A 14,379-nucleotide genomic window follows, 5' to 3' on the forward strand; every position below is an offset into this window, starting at 1 on the left:
CACACAGGCCAGGTCCTTTGACTTGAAAGCTTTATCTCTTTTGCAGGTGGGACTCTTGGGGAGGTGTCAGGGAGGGTTTCTCATCAGTTTTCCAGGTATCCCTTTCAGGGTCCGTGGTCTCCATTGATTGGTCAGTGTCAGCGCAGGGGGTCATTAGTCATCACAGCTGATCTTGGTGTCAACCACCTGGAGCTGAAATACAAAGGAAGCCTAGATGTTATCTCTAGGTGTTAGCATAGGTAGCTATCTATATACTGTATATAAAAGGCTAATATGCTAAGTGACCCTCCCTCGGTCTGACCAGTTGCTATGACGCTTACTGACCACCAGGGGGCAGACAACAAAGGAGCTGCCAAGCTGCAGTGACTTGGCAGTGGCGGTTCTCAGGTGATGCACCCGAAACCAGAGAGGAGGGAGCCTGATTCCTCGCAGGGCCACATGATTCCACCTTCAGCTGTGGGTTATGTTGTTGCTGGGGCACTGTTGGCCAAGAATCATGTTTACTGCACACTTGCATTTGTTCCACACCCTGTACGACAACAAGTTGTAGAGTGCCCTTTTGCACTCTGGGACCTCTCGGGGGATGTTGGAGAACTAGTTTTGGCCTGATCCCCACAGGCCAGGCTGAGGGACCCCACCTGCCAGAGGGACCCCGCTTACTCTGCAGATGCCTTTCGAGCCACAGCATCACTCCAGGTGCGGCCGGCTGGGGAGGGACCGTGGGAGGTTGGCTCCAGGGTGTATCCAGCCTGTCCTGCCCTGCTGGCCACCTTCTAATTAATTTCCTTTCAATGTGCATGAATTTGTGCACTGGGTCACTAGTATATTAATAAAGGAAGGAAGCAAAGGGAATCAGACATTGTTAAGCATGGTTAGCTGGGGAGCATGGGCCTGCTTGTTTCACCAGGAAGTCATAGCTTCACACACTCCCCAGGAAACCACCAATCTCTTCCCCTCAAGTCACCGGGGGAAGGGATAAAACAATAAGAGGAGAGGTAAGCACATGAGCAGCAGAAGTCAAAATGGCACAGGGGGAGGTGCTTCTATGAGGCATGCAGATAGGGGCCAAGATGGTCACTATAGAGGCCTGTCAGTCTAACTTGGGAGAGGAGTCAATTGATTAGGAGGTGGACTCATCAAAAGCCCACGAAAGCTTGGGAAGTTGATGGGTTATTTTGAAAAAGCACCTAGTCCTGCCCAGCCTGAGATAATATCATCCCAGGGAACAAAGAGCTCTCTCTCTGGCACCAGATAATAGGTGCTGGCCCTGTTTGCTCAGGAGTTCTCTTTGTAGTGACGACGTGGGTCCAGCAGCCACTGGGGCCTGCAGCAGATTGCATGGCTCTAAAGGATTAAGCTTTAACATGGCTCAGAATTTCTGGACATTGGCCCTATTTCTGACTCAGGTTTTCCATGGCGGGATGGAAAAAGATGGAACATTGGGAACCCAGAAGGGGCATTATTTATTTATTTATTTATTTATTTATTTATTTATTTTTCCATTGATTTTTAGAGAGAGTGGAAGAGAGAAGGAAAGATAGAAATATCCATGTGAGAAAAACACATCCATTGGTTGCCTCCTGCAGGAGCCCCAACCAGGACCGGGGAGGAGCCTGCAACCAAGGTACTCGCCCTTGACTGGAATTGAACCCGGGACCCTTCGGTCTGTAGGCTGATGCTTTATCCACTCAATAAAACAGGCTAGGGCCAGAAGGGGCACTCTTGATTTTGCATCTGATACTACAAATAAATGTCATCACCAGACCTCATCCTCCCTTGTGGGTCTCCTGGAAGGCTTTCCTTGTGACACTGTAAGAAGCCCACTTCCACTGGCAACATGGGGAGATGGCCATTTGCAGCTGGCTGTAAATTGATCAGCCAGTTTGTTTAGCCATCTTTCTCAGTTACCCCATTCCAACTTGCCAAGGGATTTTTCTAGCTTCTTAACTATCCTACCTCATAAGAAATGTCCAAACTTGTAAGAATTTTTATTAGCTTACTAGAGGCCCGGTGCACGAAATTCGTGCATGGGGAGGGTGTTCTTCAGCCCAGCCTGCACCCTCTCCAATCTGGGGTCCCTCTCACAATCCAGGACTGCTGGCTCCCAACTGCTCGCCTGCCTGCCTTCCTGATTGCCCCTAACCTCTTCTGCCTGCCAGCCTGATCACCCTGTAACCATTCCTCTGCCAGCCTGATTGATGCCTAACTGCTCCCCTGCCAGCCTGTTTGCCCCTAACTGCCTTCCCCTGCAGGCCTGGTCCCCCCTAACTGCTCTCCCCTGCAGGCCTGGTCACCCCTAAGTGCCCTCCCCTGCAGGCCTGGTACCCCCCAACTGCTCTCCACTGCAGGCCTGGGTCCCCCCCAATTGCCCTTCCCTGCAGACCTGGTCACCCCCAACTTCCCTCCTCTGCTGGCCCAGTCACCCCTAACTGCTCTCCCCATCAGGCTTGATTGCCCCCAACTGCCCTCCCTTGCAGGCCTGGTTCCTCCCAACTGCCCTTCGTGCTGGCCACTTGTGGTGGCCATCTTGTATCCACATGGGGGCAGGATCTTTGACCACATGGGGGCAGCCATCTTGTGTGTTGGAATGATGGTCAATCTGCATATTACTCTTTTATTAGATAGGATAGAGGCCTGGTGCACGGGTGGGGGCCAGCTGGTTTGCCCTGAAGGGTGTCCCGGATCAGGGTGGGGGTTCCCTTGGGGCATAGGGCAGCCTGGGCGAGGGGTGTGCAGTGGTTTGCAGGCCAGCCACGCCCCCTGGCAACCCAAGAAGAGGCCCTGGTATCTGGGATTTATTTATCTTCTATAATTGAAACTTTGCAGCCTTAAGCGGAGGCCAAAGCAGGCCAGGGCTGCAGAAGCTTGGCTTCCTCCATTGCCGCGGGCAATCCTAGCCTCCTGCTCTCTCCAGCTCTGTGGCTGCTGCCATTTCTGTTGGGATTTATTTATCTTCTATAATTGAAACTTTGTAGCATTGAGTGGAGGCCTGGGCCAGCAAGGGCAGGTGGAAAGCTTGGCTTCCTCCATTGCTGGGGAAACCCAATGCTCTCTGTGGCTCTCTGTGGCTGCAGCCATCTTGGTTGGGTTTATTTGCATATTCCCTCCTGATTGGCTGGTGGGCGTGACTGGTGAGCATGGCTTGTGGGTGTAGTGGAGGTACAGTCAATTTGCATATTACTCTTTTATTAGATAGGATTTGAACCAAACTGACAATAATTGGGAAGCAAAAACTAAACAGATTGAGACAATGTTCCAGGGAATGGCAGTTTTACACTTTATTTTATACATCAGAATCAAATGAGGAAGTATAAGAGGGTTACATGAAATTCACTGGTGATAGATTAGGGAGGCTGGAGGAAGCAAAGCTGGGAAATCTCTGGGATGAGATAAAAAGCAAGGGGGGGGGGAGACTCATACTTCTTTAACATAGGTGGGTATAGGATAGTAAACAGTTAATTAACATGATAATAACATTGAGGGGATTTGTGGTCTCTGGTCTGGTTCAGCTGTTGTGCTTTGAGGGGTTCAGAAAAAAAGAAATGACTTTGATATTCCAAAAGTACTGTTATCAGGCCTGATAGATGAAAAAAGACAACAGACAGGCCCAGTTAAGATAAAGATTAGTATTTGTTAGGAAAAAACACTGGCCTAGAACATGACTACCCACCATGTACTGCTTTTAGTTAGAAAGGTTTTTTTTGTTTGTTTGAAAATATATTTTTTATTGACTTCAGAGAGGAAGAGAGAGGGAGAGAGGGATAGAAACATCTATGATGAAAGAGAATCATTGATTGGCTGCCTCCTGCACATCCCCCAGTGGGGAGTGAGCCCGCAACCCAGGCATGTGCCCTGACCGGGAATGGAACCGTGGCCTCCTGATTCATAGGTTCAATGCTCAACCATTGAGCCACGCTGGTCAGGCAAGTTAGAAAATTTTAATTTCAGACCATTCTATGTGGTTACTTTCAGTTTCTGAGTTTGTAAGGCCATCATGCAGGCTTCCCCTAAGCTTGTCAGGTTTAATATGTGGCCCCTTATTGTCCACATATTGCATTTTTTTTCTCTGACAAAGCTCTTTTTAAGAGGTGATGGGAATCAGAGTTTTTTTTTTTTTTTCTATTTTCCATATTAATTATTGGTTGTAATAAATTTGATATATATCAATTTTAGGCTAGAGTATAGTTATGTGATTTGTTAAAATTGATTTCACAGAGAGGAACGAAGAGGGAGAGAGAGATAGAAATACCAATGCTAGAGAAACATCAATCAGCTACCTCCTGCATGCCCCCCTCTGGGGATTGAGCCCATAACTCGGGCATGTGCCTTGACTAGGCATCGAACTAGTAATCTCCCTGCCTCCCCAAATCATTCAATAGGCCTTGACAGAAGTGAAATTAGTATCTTGATGAGATATCTGCACATCCATGCTTATTGCAGCATTATTCACAATAACTAGGAAACAACCTAGATGGCCTGTGGGTGAATGAATAAAGAAAATGTGGTATATTTGTGTATATATATATATATATATATATATATATATATATATGCCATATTAGCCATAAAATGAAGGAAATCCTGCCATTTATAACAACATGAATGAATCTAGAGAGTATTATGCTAAGTGAAATAAGCCAGACAGAGGACAAATATTGTATGGTATCAATTAAATGTGGAATCTTTAGGGGAAACAAAAGCTGATTTTATAGAATCAGCTTTTGGTGGTTGCTGCAGGAGGGAGAAATGGGGTAATGTAGGTCAAAGGGTACAAATTTTTAGTTAGAGAAAAATAAATTCTGAGGATCTAATATACAGCATGGTGACTGTAGTTAATAATGTTACTGTATACTTGGAATTTGCTGACAGTAGATCTTAAGCATTCCCACTATAAAAAAAAGAATTAACTATGTGAAATAATAGATGTGTTAATTTCTTGATCTTGGTAACCTTTCCACATGTATATGTATATATCAAATTGTCACATTATACAATTTTAATATATATAATTATGTTAGTCAATTATTCTTCAATGAAAAATAAAATGAAATGATTAAAATAAAAAAGGCCTTAATAAAATAGTCACTCCTTGATAGAGAATAGATATCTAATATCTCTCCCAATTTTAACAAATGTTTTTAATATACCATGGAGTTTGACCCATTACCTTTTACATTACCCAGAATATTTTTTAAATATATATATTTTTATTGATTTCAGAGAGGAAGGAAGAGGGAGAGAGAGATAGAAACATTAATGATGAGAGAGAATCATCGATTGGCTGCCTCCTGCACGCCCCCTACTTGGGATCGACCCTGCAACCCAGGCATGTGCCCTTGACTGGAATCGAACCTGGGACCCTTCAGTCCACAAGCCGATGCTCTATCCACTGAGCCAAAACAGCTAGGGCTACTTTATCCAGAATTTGATGGTCACTGATGTTTCTTGGTCCAAATACCCAACACATGCAAACATACAACCCATTGCAGTCATCATCTACTCAACAGTGAATAAAGCACAGTTGTTTAAAGAACTGTCTTTACCAATAGAAAACCCTGGGTTTAACTACCAGTTGACACTTGGGCACACGCCAATCAAGAGCTTCCCACTAACTCTTGTAGTCCAGATTTTGAGGTCCTAGTCAAGGACAGTAACATGGCCCCAGTAGAACATGGCCACTTCCCCATGTGCAACCATTGGTGAATTACTCTTTCTCTTTAAAGACTCATTTTTTCCCATACACATAAAAAAAACCACAGTTCCTCCATCACAAAGCTGCTGAGAGGACAAAATGACAAACTCAAATCAAATAGTCAACAAATGTTAGTTTTACTAATATAATTATTTTTACCAATATCCCCTTATTATAATTACTTAACATTTATAATTATTATAGTTTATATATTATTTATAAAAATATCTTATTTTAATTATTATAACTAATAATTATTGTTTTTAATAATCAGAATTATTAATTTGCTGTTGGGGACTGAATGTTTGTGTCCCCCCCCCCATTCATATATTGAAACCCTAACCAGGAATGTGAATGTATTTGAGATAGAGCCTGTGAGGAGGTGATAAAGGTTAAATGAGATCATAATGGCAGGGCCCCAATCACATAGGTCCACTACACTTATAAGACCCAATCACATAGGTCCACTACACTTATAAGAAGAGAAAGAGACATCAGAGCACTCTCTCTCTGTCATTTGAGTACACAGTGAAAGGCAGCTGTCTACAAGCCAGGAGGAGAGCCCTCACCAGGAATAGAATAAGTCAGTACCTTGATCTTAGGCATCCCAGCCTCCAGAACTGTGAGAAAGGAAATTCCTGTTGTTTAAGCCAAACAGTTTGTTGTGTTTTATCAAGACAGTGTGGGAAGATGAAAACATTCATTAGCATGAAGATCTTAACTTTACAAAGTAGGGCCTTTCATGCATATAAATAGTACTAAAAATTAAGGGAAGAATATACTAAAAGTAATTGGGGCTGCTACTGTTGATTTCCACTAGCCCATGTGAGAAAACATGAACCCAGCTAGTCATGGGATGAGAAGAAACTGGACACTTAGCCTTTAACATAAGGTCTTCACGGCTGCATCACAAGTGGGTGTTTTGAGGTGATGGATGGGATGGAAGACTGTTGAGATCACACCAGCAGCCCCCTAGGTGGTCATCACTTTGGCCTGAGCCCAGATCTGCTGATCAATTTGACCAAAGCCATTCGTACTTCCCGGTTCCTCAGACTGTAGATGACAGGGTTAAGCATGGGGGTGATAACACTGTAGAAGAGAGAGGTCACATTGTCCTGTTGTGGGCTATGGTAGGCCCCTGGTACCATGTACATGAGCACCGCTGCACCATAAAATAGCCCCACGACTGTGATATGCGAGGAGCAGGTGGTGAAAGCCTTGTGTCGGGCCTCCTCTGAGCGCATGCGTAGAACGGCTCTCAACACATGGCCATAGGAGATGGCGATGAGGAAAAGGGGAAGCACAAGGATCAGCACCCCTGAGATGGACAGCGCCAACTCATAGGCAGAGGTGTCTGCACAGGACAGATGTAGCAGGGCTGGCACCTCACAGAAGAAGTGGTCCACGGTGTGGGAGGCACAGTAGGGAAAGTGCAGAGTGATGGAAGTCTGGATAGAGGCGTTGAGCACACCTGCCACCCAGGAGCAGCCCACCATGAGCAGGCACACCTGGCGCCTCATAAGCACAGGATACCGCAGGGGGTGGCACACAGCAACATAGCGGTCATAGGACATGAGAGCCAACAGGGTGCCCTCAGCCACACCCAGAAGTGTAAGAAAGAATATTTGAGCCGCACAACCCCCAAAGGTGATGGAACTTTCTACCCGCAGGAAGTCTGATGCCATCTTGGGGATGGTGACCAGGGGGAAACCAACATCAAAGAGGGAAAGTTGACTGAGCAGAAAGTACATGGGTGTGTGGAGCCGGGGGTCCATGCAGATCAGGAAGAGCAGAACAGTGTTTCCCAGAAGGCCCACGATAAACATGGCAGCCACCAGGGAGAAGAGTAGTGGACATGACCCTGAGTGACTGCAGAGGCCCACCAGAAGGAAGTCAGAGGTTACTGACTGATTCACACCTCCCATTTTTACATAATAGACCCTTGCTGCAGGAAAAGCAGGAGACCAATGGCAAGAAGACTGAGTGGGATGATAAATAATTTTATACCACCAGCCAATGGCCATCAGTTGATAGTGGATGCTTAATGTGCCTTCTTGAGAAGAGTTATGAGGTTGCAGCTAGAATCAGTAGGGAGGAAAGGCATACTAAATTAATGATATTTGTCATAGCCATGGGATGAGAGAGCAGTAACTCACATCTCTGAATAAGACATTTGGCCACACGCCAATCAAGAGCTTCCCATTAACTCTTGTAGTCCAGATTTTGAGGTCCTAGTCAAGGACAGTAACATGGCCCCAGTAGAACATTCTACATTACTCATCTCAGTGGTCCTGGAGCCAGAGCAGAGGTGAGATTCCGAAAAGGCCAGGAGGTGAAAGAGGAGATGATGGAGCCAAAGCAACAATCCAAGCCAGAAAACAGGGAGATGGGTCTGGGCCCAAATATACCTGGATGAGAATCTAGGGCAAAGAGAAATGTATTGTGAGCCAGCACTGGGGTCAAATTGAAGGTGTAAATCTAGGGACTCTGAGCCACAGAGACACTTTGGTGACAGCATGTTGGGGGTTAAATGGCCTGGGGTTAGGTGGGTGGGACAGTTGTCAATGAGCTCACATATTATTGGCAACTTTGTTGCATTGGATGTGAGAGTAGCAACATGTGGGCAGCCTGACTCAATTTCAAGGACTAGGGTAAGGCACCAGGCCTGGGAGATTGTGGGTCTCTAAAAAATATTGCCTAACTGTATAAGAAAGATGGCCATGGACAAGAAGGAGCCTCATACCTAAATTAGGGATACTTAATTCTCTTGGCAACCTCCAAGCACCTAGGTAAACCCAGGTTGCCCTGGAGTACTATATACTACACACAATTCCAACAGTGAACAATGCAGGACCAGAGAAATGTTTATTCCAAACTGCAGGTAGGTAAAGAGGCAGCAAGACAGGTCATTTAAAGGCAAGTGGATTCTATTGAAGTTCTTTGTCTTAAGGCTGCCATCCTCACTCAGATGGCCTTAAGGCAATGCTTAATTATCCACCAACCTGATTTTTCTGTTACATTCAAGCCCCCAACCTACCATTCACACATGCATTCAACAAAAATTTGTCACATGCTGAGCTGGGCATAAGACATTCAAAGGTGAATCACCCAGACAAGGTCCCCACTTCCCTGGACCCTACAGTCTCCATCAGGGTACCAAGGACAAACAAGGAGATAGATGGACAAGACCTAGTGATGGAGGGAAGCACAGTAAGGGAAGTGGGTAGAATGTTCTGTAGGAAATGGCTGGGGACACCAAAGGCCATGGTCAGGGAAGCCTCTTAGGAGAGATGACAGATGCCCTCAGTGTCAGAAGTGCTTCAATGAGAGGGACGGAGATGTGGTAGAACCAACTGCTTCCTGCTACTGGGATGCTAGTGAGGTGGATGTTAGTGAGACCAGCTGTGTGGTTCAACCTAACAAAGAACTTTCTAACAGTGAAACGCAACCAAAAATGGAACGAGCAGCCCTATTGGCATTTTCCAAAGTCAATGACATAAGAGAGTAAGATAACTTAGTTCTATGGTTATAAAATTTAGAGTTTGAGGGAAACTGACCATTGTTCACATCACTTCAGAATAGTCTGATCAGCAATGTAATAGAGACACATGCACAATGCTTTGGGTACCTAGGGGATGGAACTCTGCCTTGGATCAAATCAGGAAAGTTTTCACAGAGGAGGCAACAGTGTAGCTGCATTTTGAAGGTCTAGTAAGAGTTTTCCAGGCAGCTAGAGGAGGAAAGGTTGCTCCAAGCAGAAGGAATATATGGGTTGTATGGATTGGTGGTTAGGAGGGTGTAACCAGGAGTAAGATTAAAATGAGCTTGGATCCCAGCTTAAGTACTTTGTATATGACCTTGGATAGCTTAAGTACATGATCTTGGGTAGCTACTCAACCTCAGTTTCTTCATCCATAAAATGGGTGGCAGTAATTTGGGTCACAGGCATTGTTGTGAAGATTAAATGAAGGGATAAATGTAAAGAGCTAAGTAGTGCCTGTCATGTGCCAAGTGCTTAATAAGTAGTAAATCATTATACATATGATTATTAAATATATTAAATAATATTTATAACTTGTATAATTATAACATTATTGCTAATTCTCTTGAGGAGAAAGCATTATATATTGCTGGCTGGATGATCAGTGCTTAGCACAGTGCCAGACACATAGGACATTCTCATCAATGTTGGTTCCTATTGTTATTACAGTAGTCCCCCCTTACCTTCAGTTGCCTGCAGTCAACCATGGCCCAAAAATATTAAATGAAAAATTTCAGAAATAATTTATAAGTTTTAAATTGTACATCATTCTGAGCAACATGATTAAATCTCATGCCATCCTTTTCCATCCAGCCTGGGACAAATCATCCTTTTGTCCAGTGTATCCACACTGTAGTGCTACCCACCATGGATCACTCAGTAACAGACTTGGTTATCAGATCCACTGTCATGGTATCACAGTGCTTTTGTTCAAGTAACACTTATTTTACCTAATAATGGACCCAAAGTGCAAGAGTAGTGATGCTGGCAATTTGGATATACCAAAGAGGAGTTGTAACGTGTTTATGATGACCGCCCAGCTGGCGTGGCTCAGTGATTGAGCATTGACCCATGAACCAGGAGGTCCCTGGGACTCGATCCCCAGAGGGGGGCATGAGGAGGCAGCCAATTGGTGATTCTCTCTTACCACTGATGTTTCTATCTCTCTTCCTTCCTCTCTCTGAAATCAATAAAAACATATTAATCTAAAAAGGAATCATGATGATCTCTAATAACATCTGTTAATTCCTGAAGGAATTTAATGTGCATATTATGATCTAGGAACATATCCCTCATGGATAATGCGGGACTACTATGTTCAACATTATGGCCTCTTCTATGGTCAAACCTGACCCAGTCTAGATCATTCTCTTTAATGCTGTTCTATGATGTCCTTGTACTTCCTGGGTAGAAACCCACATACCCCTTCTCTGGCCTCTGTGATCCCTTAGCAGAGTCTCTAAAAGTTCATTCACCCCCAACACCATTAGTTTACAACAGGGGTTTTCCATCCTAGCATTATTTGAGTACAGGTAATTCTTTGTTATGAGGAACTGTCTTGTAGGAAGTTCAGCAGCATCCCTCGCCTCAACCCACTTAATGCCAGTTGCATTCTCCTCTACCTTTACTCATGAAAACAAAAAAGCACTCCACATCTGGTCGCATGTCCCCTGAGAGCCAGAATCACCCCCAGTTGAGTAACTGAAAAAAAGAGACTTTAACCTGCAGGGACTTCACTCAGCAATTCTTCTTCCAATGTTTATTCTAAAATTGTAGTAAGCTCGGACCCAGCAAAAACCCTGGGAATATCTCACTTATTTTTATGGTCTTCATATAGGAACAAAACCCCAAACTAATTCCCACAATTTTCTTCCAACTTATAACCAATCAATTTCCGAATCACCAACTCTCCCAGCTGGTAAATAGCTTTTGCTGCAGACTCCTATCAGGGGCTATTTAAGTGTCCAAATGAATCTGATCTCTCTCTGTCCATTCACATATCCTCACCCTGAAAGCAGCTGATGCCAAATGAGTGCTGACTGTGTGGGAGGCATGGAGTGTTTCACATGCTTAACACGTCAATCCTCAAGTCCTGGAGGTGGATGGTGGTCATGTTTGCATAATAATGTGAATACTCTTAATGGCATGAGCAGTACATTGAAAAGTTATTAAGATGGTAAGCTTTTATTTCATTTATATTGTGTATATTTTATCACAATAAAAAAGAAACACTGCCTGTATATATTAATCTGTGTATATCTATCTATCTATCTCTATATATATCTATATATATATATATCTATATATTTGGATGAGAAGACAGGTTCAGAGAAGTGCAGTGACTTTTCCAGCATCACCCAGTAAGGAAGTAACAGAGCCAAGATTTGAACAAGAGAGGGATCTGATTCTAAAGTCCCTGTTTTCCCTTTGCATTCAACACACTCCCCTTAAACGCTGTAAGAGATATCAGGATTTGTTACACACACACACACACACACACACACACACACACACACACACACACACAGTGTACATTCAGTCCTGCATGCCCCCAAACTTACCTTTCATTCCAGGGTGCTCAGGTGGTCCTACTGCTATTGATCTGTCTTTTTAAAAAGGCATGCCTCTGGGTGTTTGTAATCTCTCCACCAGCAGTTCCCCTGTGGCTAGAGATTCTGGCTGTGATCCCCTTGTGCCCCGAGTTTTTAATAAACTATTTCCTTCCAAGACATCTTCTGGGGAAAAAATATTTCCAGCCATCCAACCTCTTCCCTGTCAGTCAGGCAGGCAGAGCTGGGCAGAGCTAGCCATGACTCACTATAATCTGGGCTGGATCCTCTCACTGTGACTCCTAAATCAAGACTTCTCATGTGGGTTGAAGAGGAGCCCCTTCAGCAAGTTTCCAAGTTGTGGTTTCACCTCTTCCTGTCCCCGTTTACCTTAGTGATATCAAAATTTGGGTCTAGGGGTCCCTCTGGTGATGCTAAGTGAATAGGGGAAAGGCACCAGCATTACTCACCTTCTTGTAGCCAATAAAACTTTTACACATCTCTACTATGACCAGGCATGATCTGGACCCTTGGTCACCTAATTAAGCAAATAGCAATTTGCCAGACACTGTCATTGATGTCTATTTAATCCTCACATCTGATTACCCCCACTCAAAAATCCACAGCAGAGCTTGCTAAATAAACTGTACAGAATGAAGACATCCTGCAAGGAAACAATATTTTTGTTGGAACTAATGTTATTGACAAATGGACTGAGAGAGGGTAAGTGACTAATCTAAAGTCACACACCTACTAAGAGGGCAGGCTATAATTCGAAGCCCCAGCTGATTCCAAATCCTGAGCATTCTCAACTCTGAATGTTGCATGTTTCTTGAAGTTAATGCCCAGCTCTTCTGCCCAGGAGTTCAGAACTGAGAACTCCTCTGGGGGGTGGAAGTGAGGGGAGGATGGCCTTTCCTCAGAAGGTGAGCTGGGTAAGACCCCAAACCATTCCAGATATGTTGTTTTTGTCAGGTGCCCATGCTCAACAGCTTTTATGGAAGGTCAGCATGAGTTGACCTTCAACATATCAACATAGATGACTTCCTGCTGTCTAGAGGCCTGACTTTCTTGAGTTTATAGCAATGAAGACAGGTATGGAAAGAATAAGCATTCAGCGTAACAAGACATCCATTTGTGGGTTGGCAAATATCAAAGAAGTAGACAAAAGACCATCTTTCTATCTAAATACCTGTATACACCCAACCCATCATGTCTGTGGAAAACAACATCAGCAATCCTTCCACTAAGGTCTAATGTCTAAATCATGCCTGGACTCCCAAGATTCCCACAAGTTGGATTTCAAGTTCTCACCTTCCCACTCACCAGGGTTTGTGTGCAGAGTGAGGGACCTTTCTCAACAACTCATGAGCATGTCAACCACCCTCATCCAAGATAGACTCGAATCAAACCTCCCTGGATTCTATCATTATGGACTTAACCAGTGCTGCCTTTGTCTATGTAGAGATAGATGTCATTATCTGGAGACAGAGGCTCCAGGGAGAGCTGTTGCATCAGAAACCCCTCTGGGTCTCTATTTCTGCTAGAGAGAAAATTAGTTATAGTGGAAGCCTAAAGCCCTTGGTATTTGGATTGTCCCTGGAAGACTGTGGAAAAACATGTACTCATCTCTCAACCACAGGAAGAATGGGAAGCATCGATGTGGATAACTTAATGTGACAGATGTCCAAGTCTTTCTGTTTAGATATAATCAAGAGGAAGAGATGTGGGAATCCATTACAGCAAATGCATCCTATGCCTCACCCTTCCCCACCAATTCTGATGTCCAGGAGAATTATTGAGTTAAATAATGAGACAATGATGGTGGTGGGAGAGCAGGGGCTGCTTCCTTGGGTCAGGACATTCCTTCTTCTTTTTTTTTTTAAAAATATTTTTATTGATTTCAGAGAGGAAGGGAGAGGTAGAGAGAGATAGAAGCATCAATGATGAGAGAGAATCACTGATCGGCTGTCTCCTGCATGTCCCCTACTGGGGATCAAGTCAGCAACCCAGGCATGTGCCCTTGACTGGAATTGAACCTGGGACCTTTCAGTCCGCAGGCCAACACTCTATCCACTGAACCAAACCTGCTAGAGCAGGACATTTCTTCTTTAAACTCCATTCTTAAGGGGCCTCCAAGACCAAGAGATGATGCAATGCTCTATAGATAAATTATTCTAGTGCCCATGAGTTTATTGTGTGTTCATGGCCAGGACAGAGACCAGAGAGCCAGGCTACCATGAACAGTAGTAGCCCACTGAAGGAAGTCACAGGCAGGGCCAAGGTAGAGTGAGTTACCAATAGTGATGTTCAGGCCAAAGCTGAGTAAGATAGGTGGCAATAAGGTGGAGCCAGGGTGTAAGCAATAATAAAAGTGACATATGTTAAGTACCTGGACTATAATAGGTAACTATCAGCAAATTCCTTGTACCATGCCACCACTCTCTAGTTCCAAGCCCATGGCAGAAATTAGTAATCAGTCTCATTGCTTTTTACTTCTGAGCTTAGATAGAGCTTCTCAAATCAGCACACCTTAGATCTAGACCTTATCAATTGGTTTTGACATTTGTCATGAAATCTACTTTGCAAGAAGACTC

General features: G+C 44.2%; 1 protein-coding gene across 1 annotated transcript; it reads right to left on the reverse strand.

Moving 5' to 3' along the window:
- Positions 1 to 6,675: 6,675 nt before the first annotated feature.
- LOC308252305 (olfactory receptor 2Z1-like) lies at positions 6,676 to 7,617 on the reverse strand (the record flags this gene model as incomplete). Its single annotated transcript, XM_080676711.1, has 1 exon — positions 6,676 to 7,617. The coding sequence occupies one exon, from the start codon at positions 7,615 to 7,617 to the stop codon at positions 6,676 to 6,678; it is 942 nt and encodes a 313-aa protein (XP_080532837.1).
- Positions 7,618 to 14,379: the final 6,762 nt, after the last annotated feature.

Source organism: Plecotus auritus (genome assembly GCF_963455305.1).
Source record: "Plecotus auritus genome assembly, chromosome: 6".
Lineage (NCBI taxonomy): Eukaryota > Metazoa > Chordata > Mammalia > Chiroptera > Vespertilionidae > Plecotus > Plecotus auritus.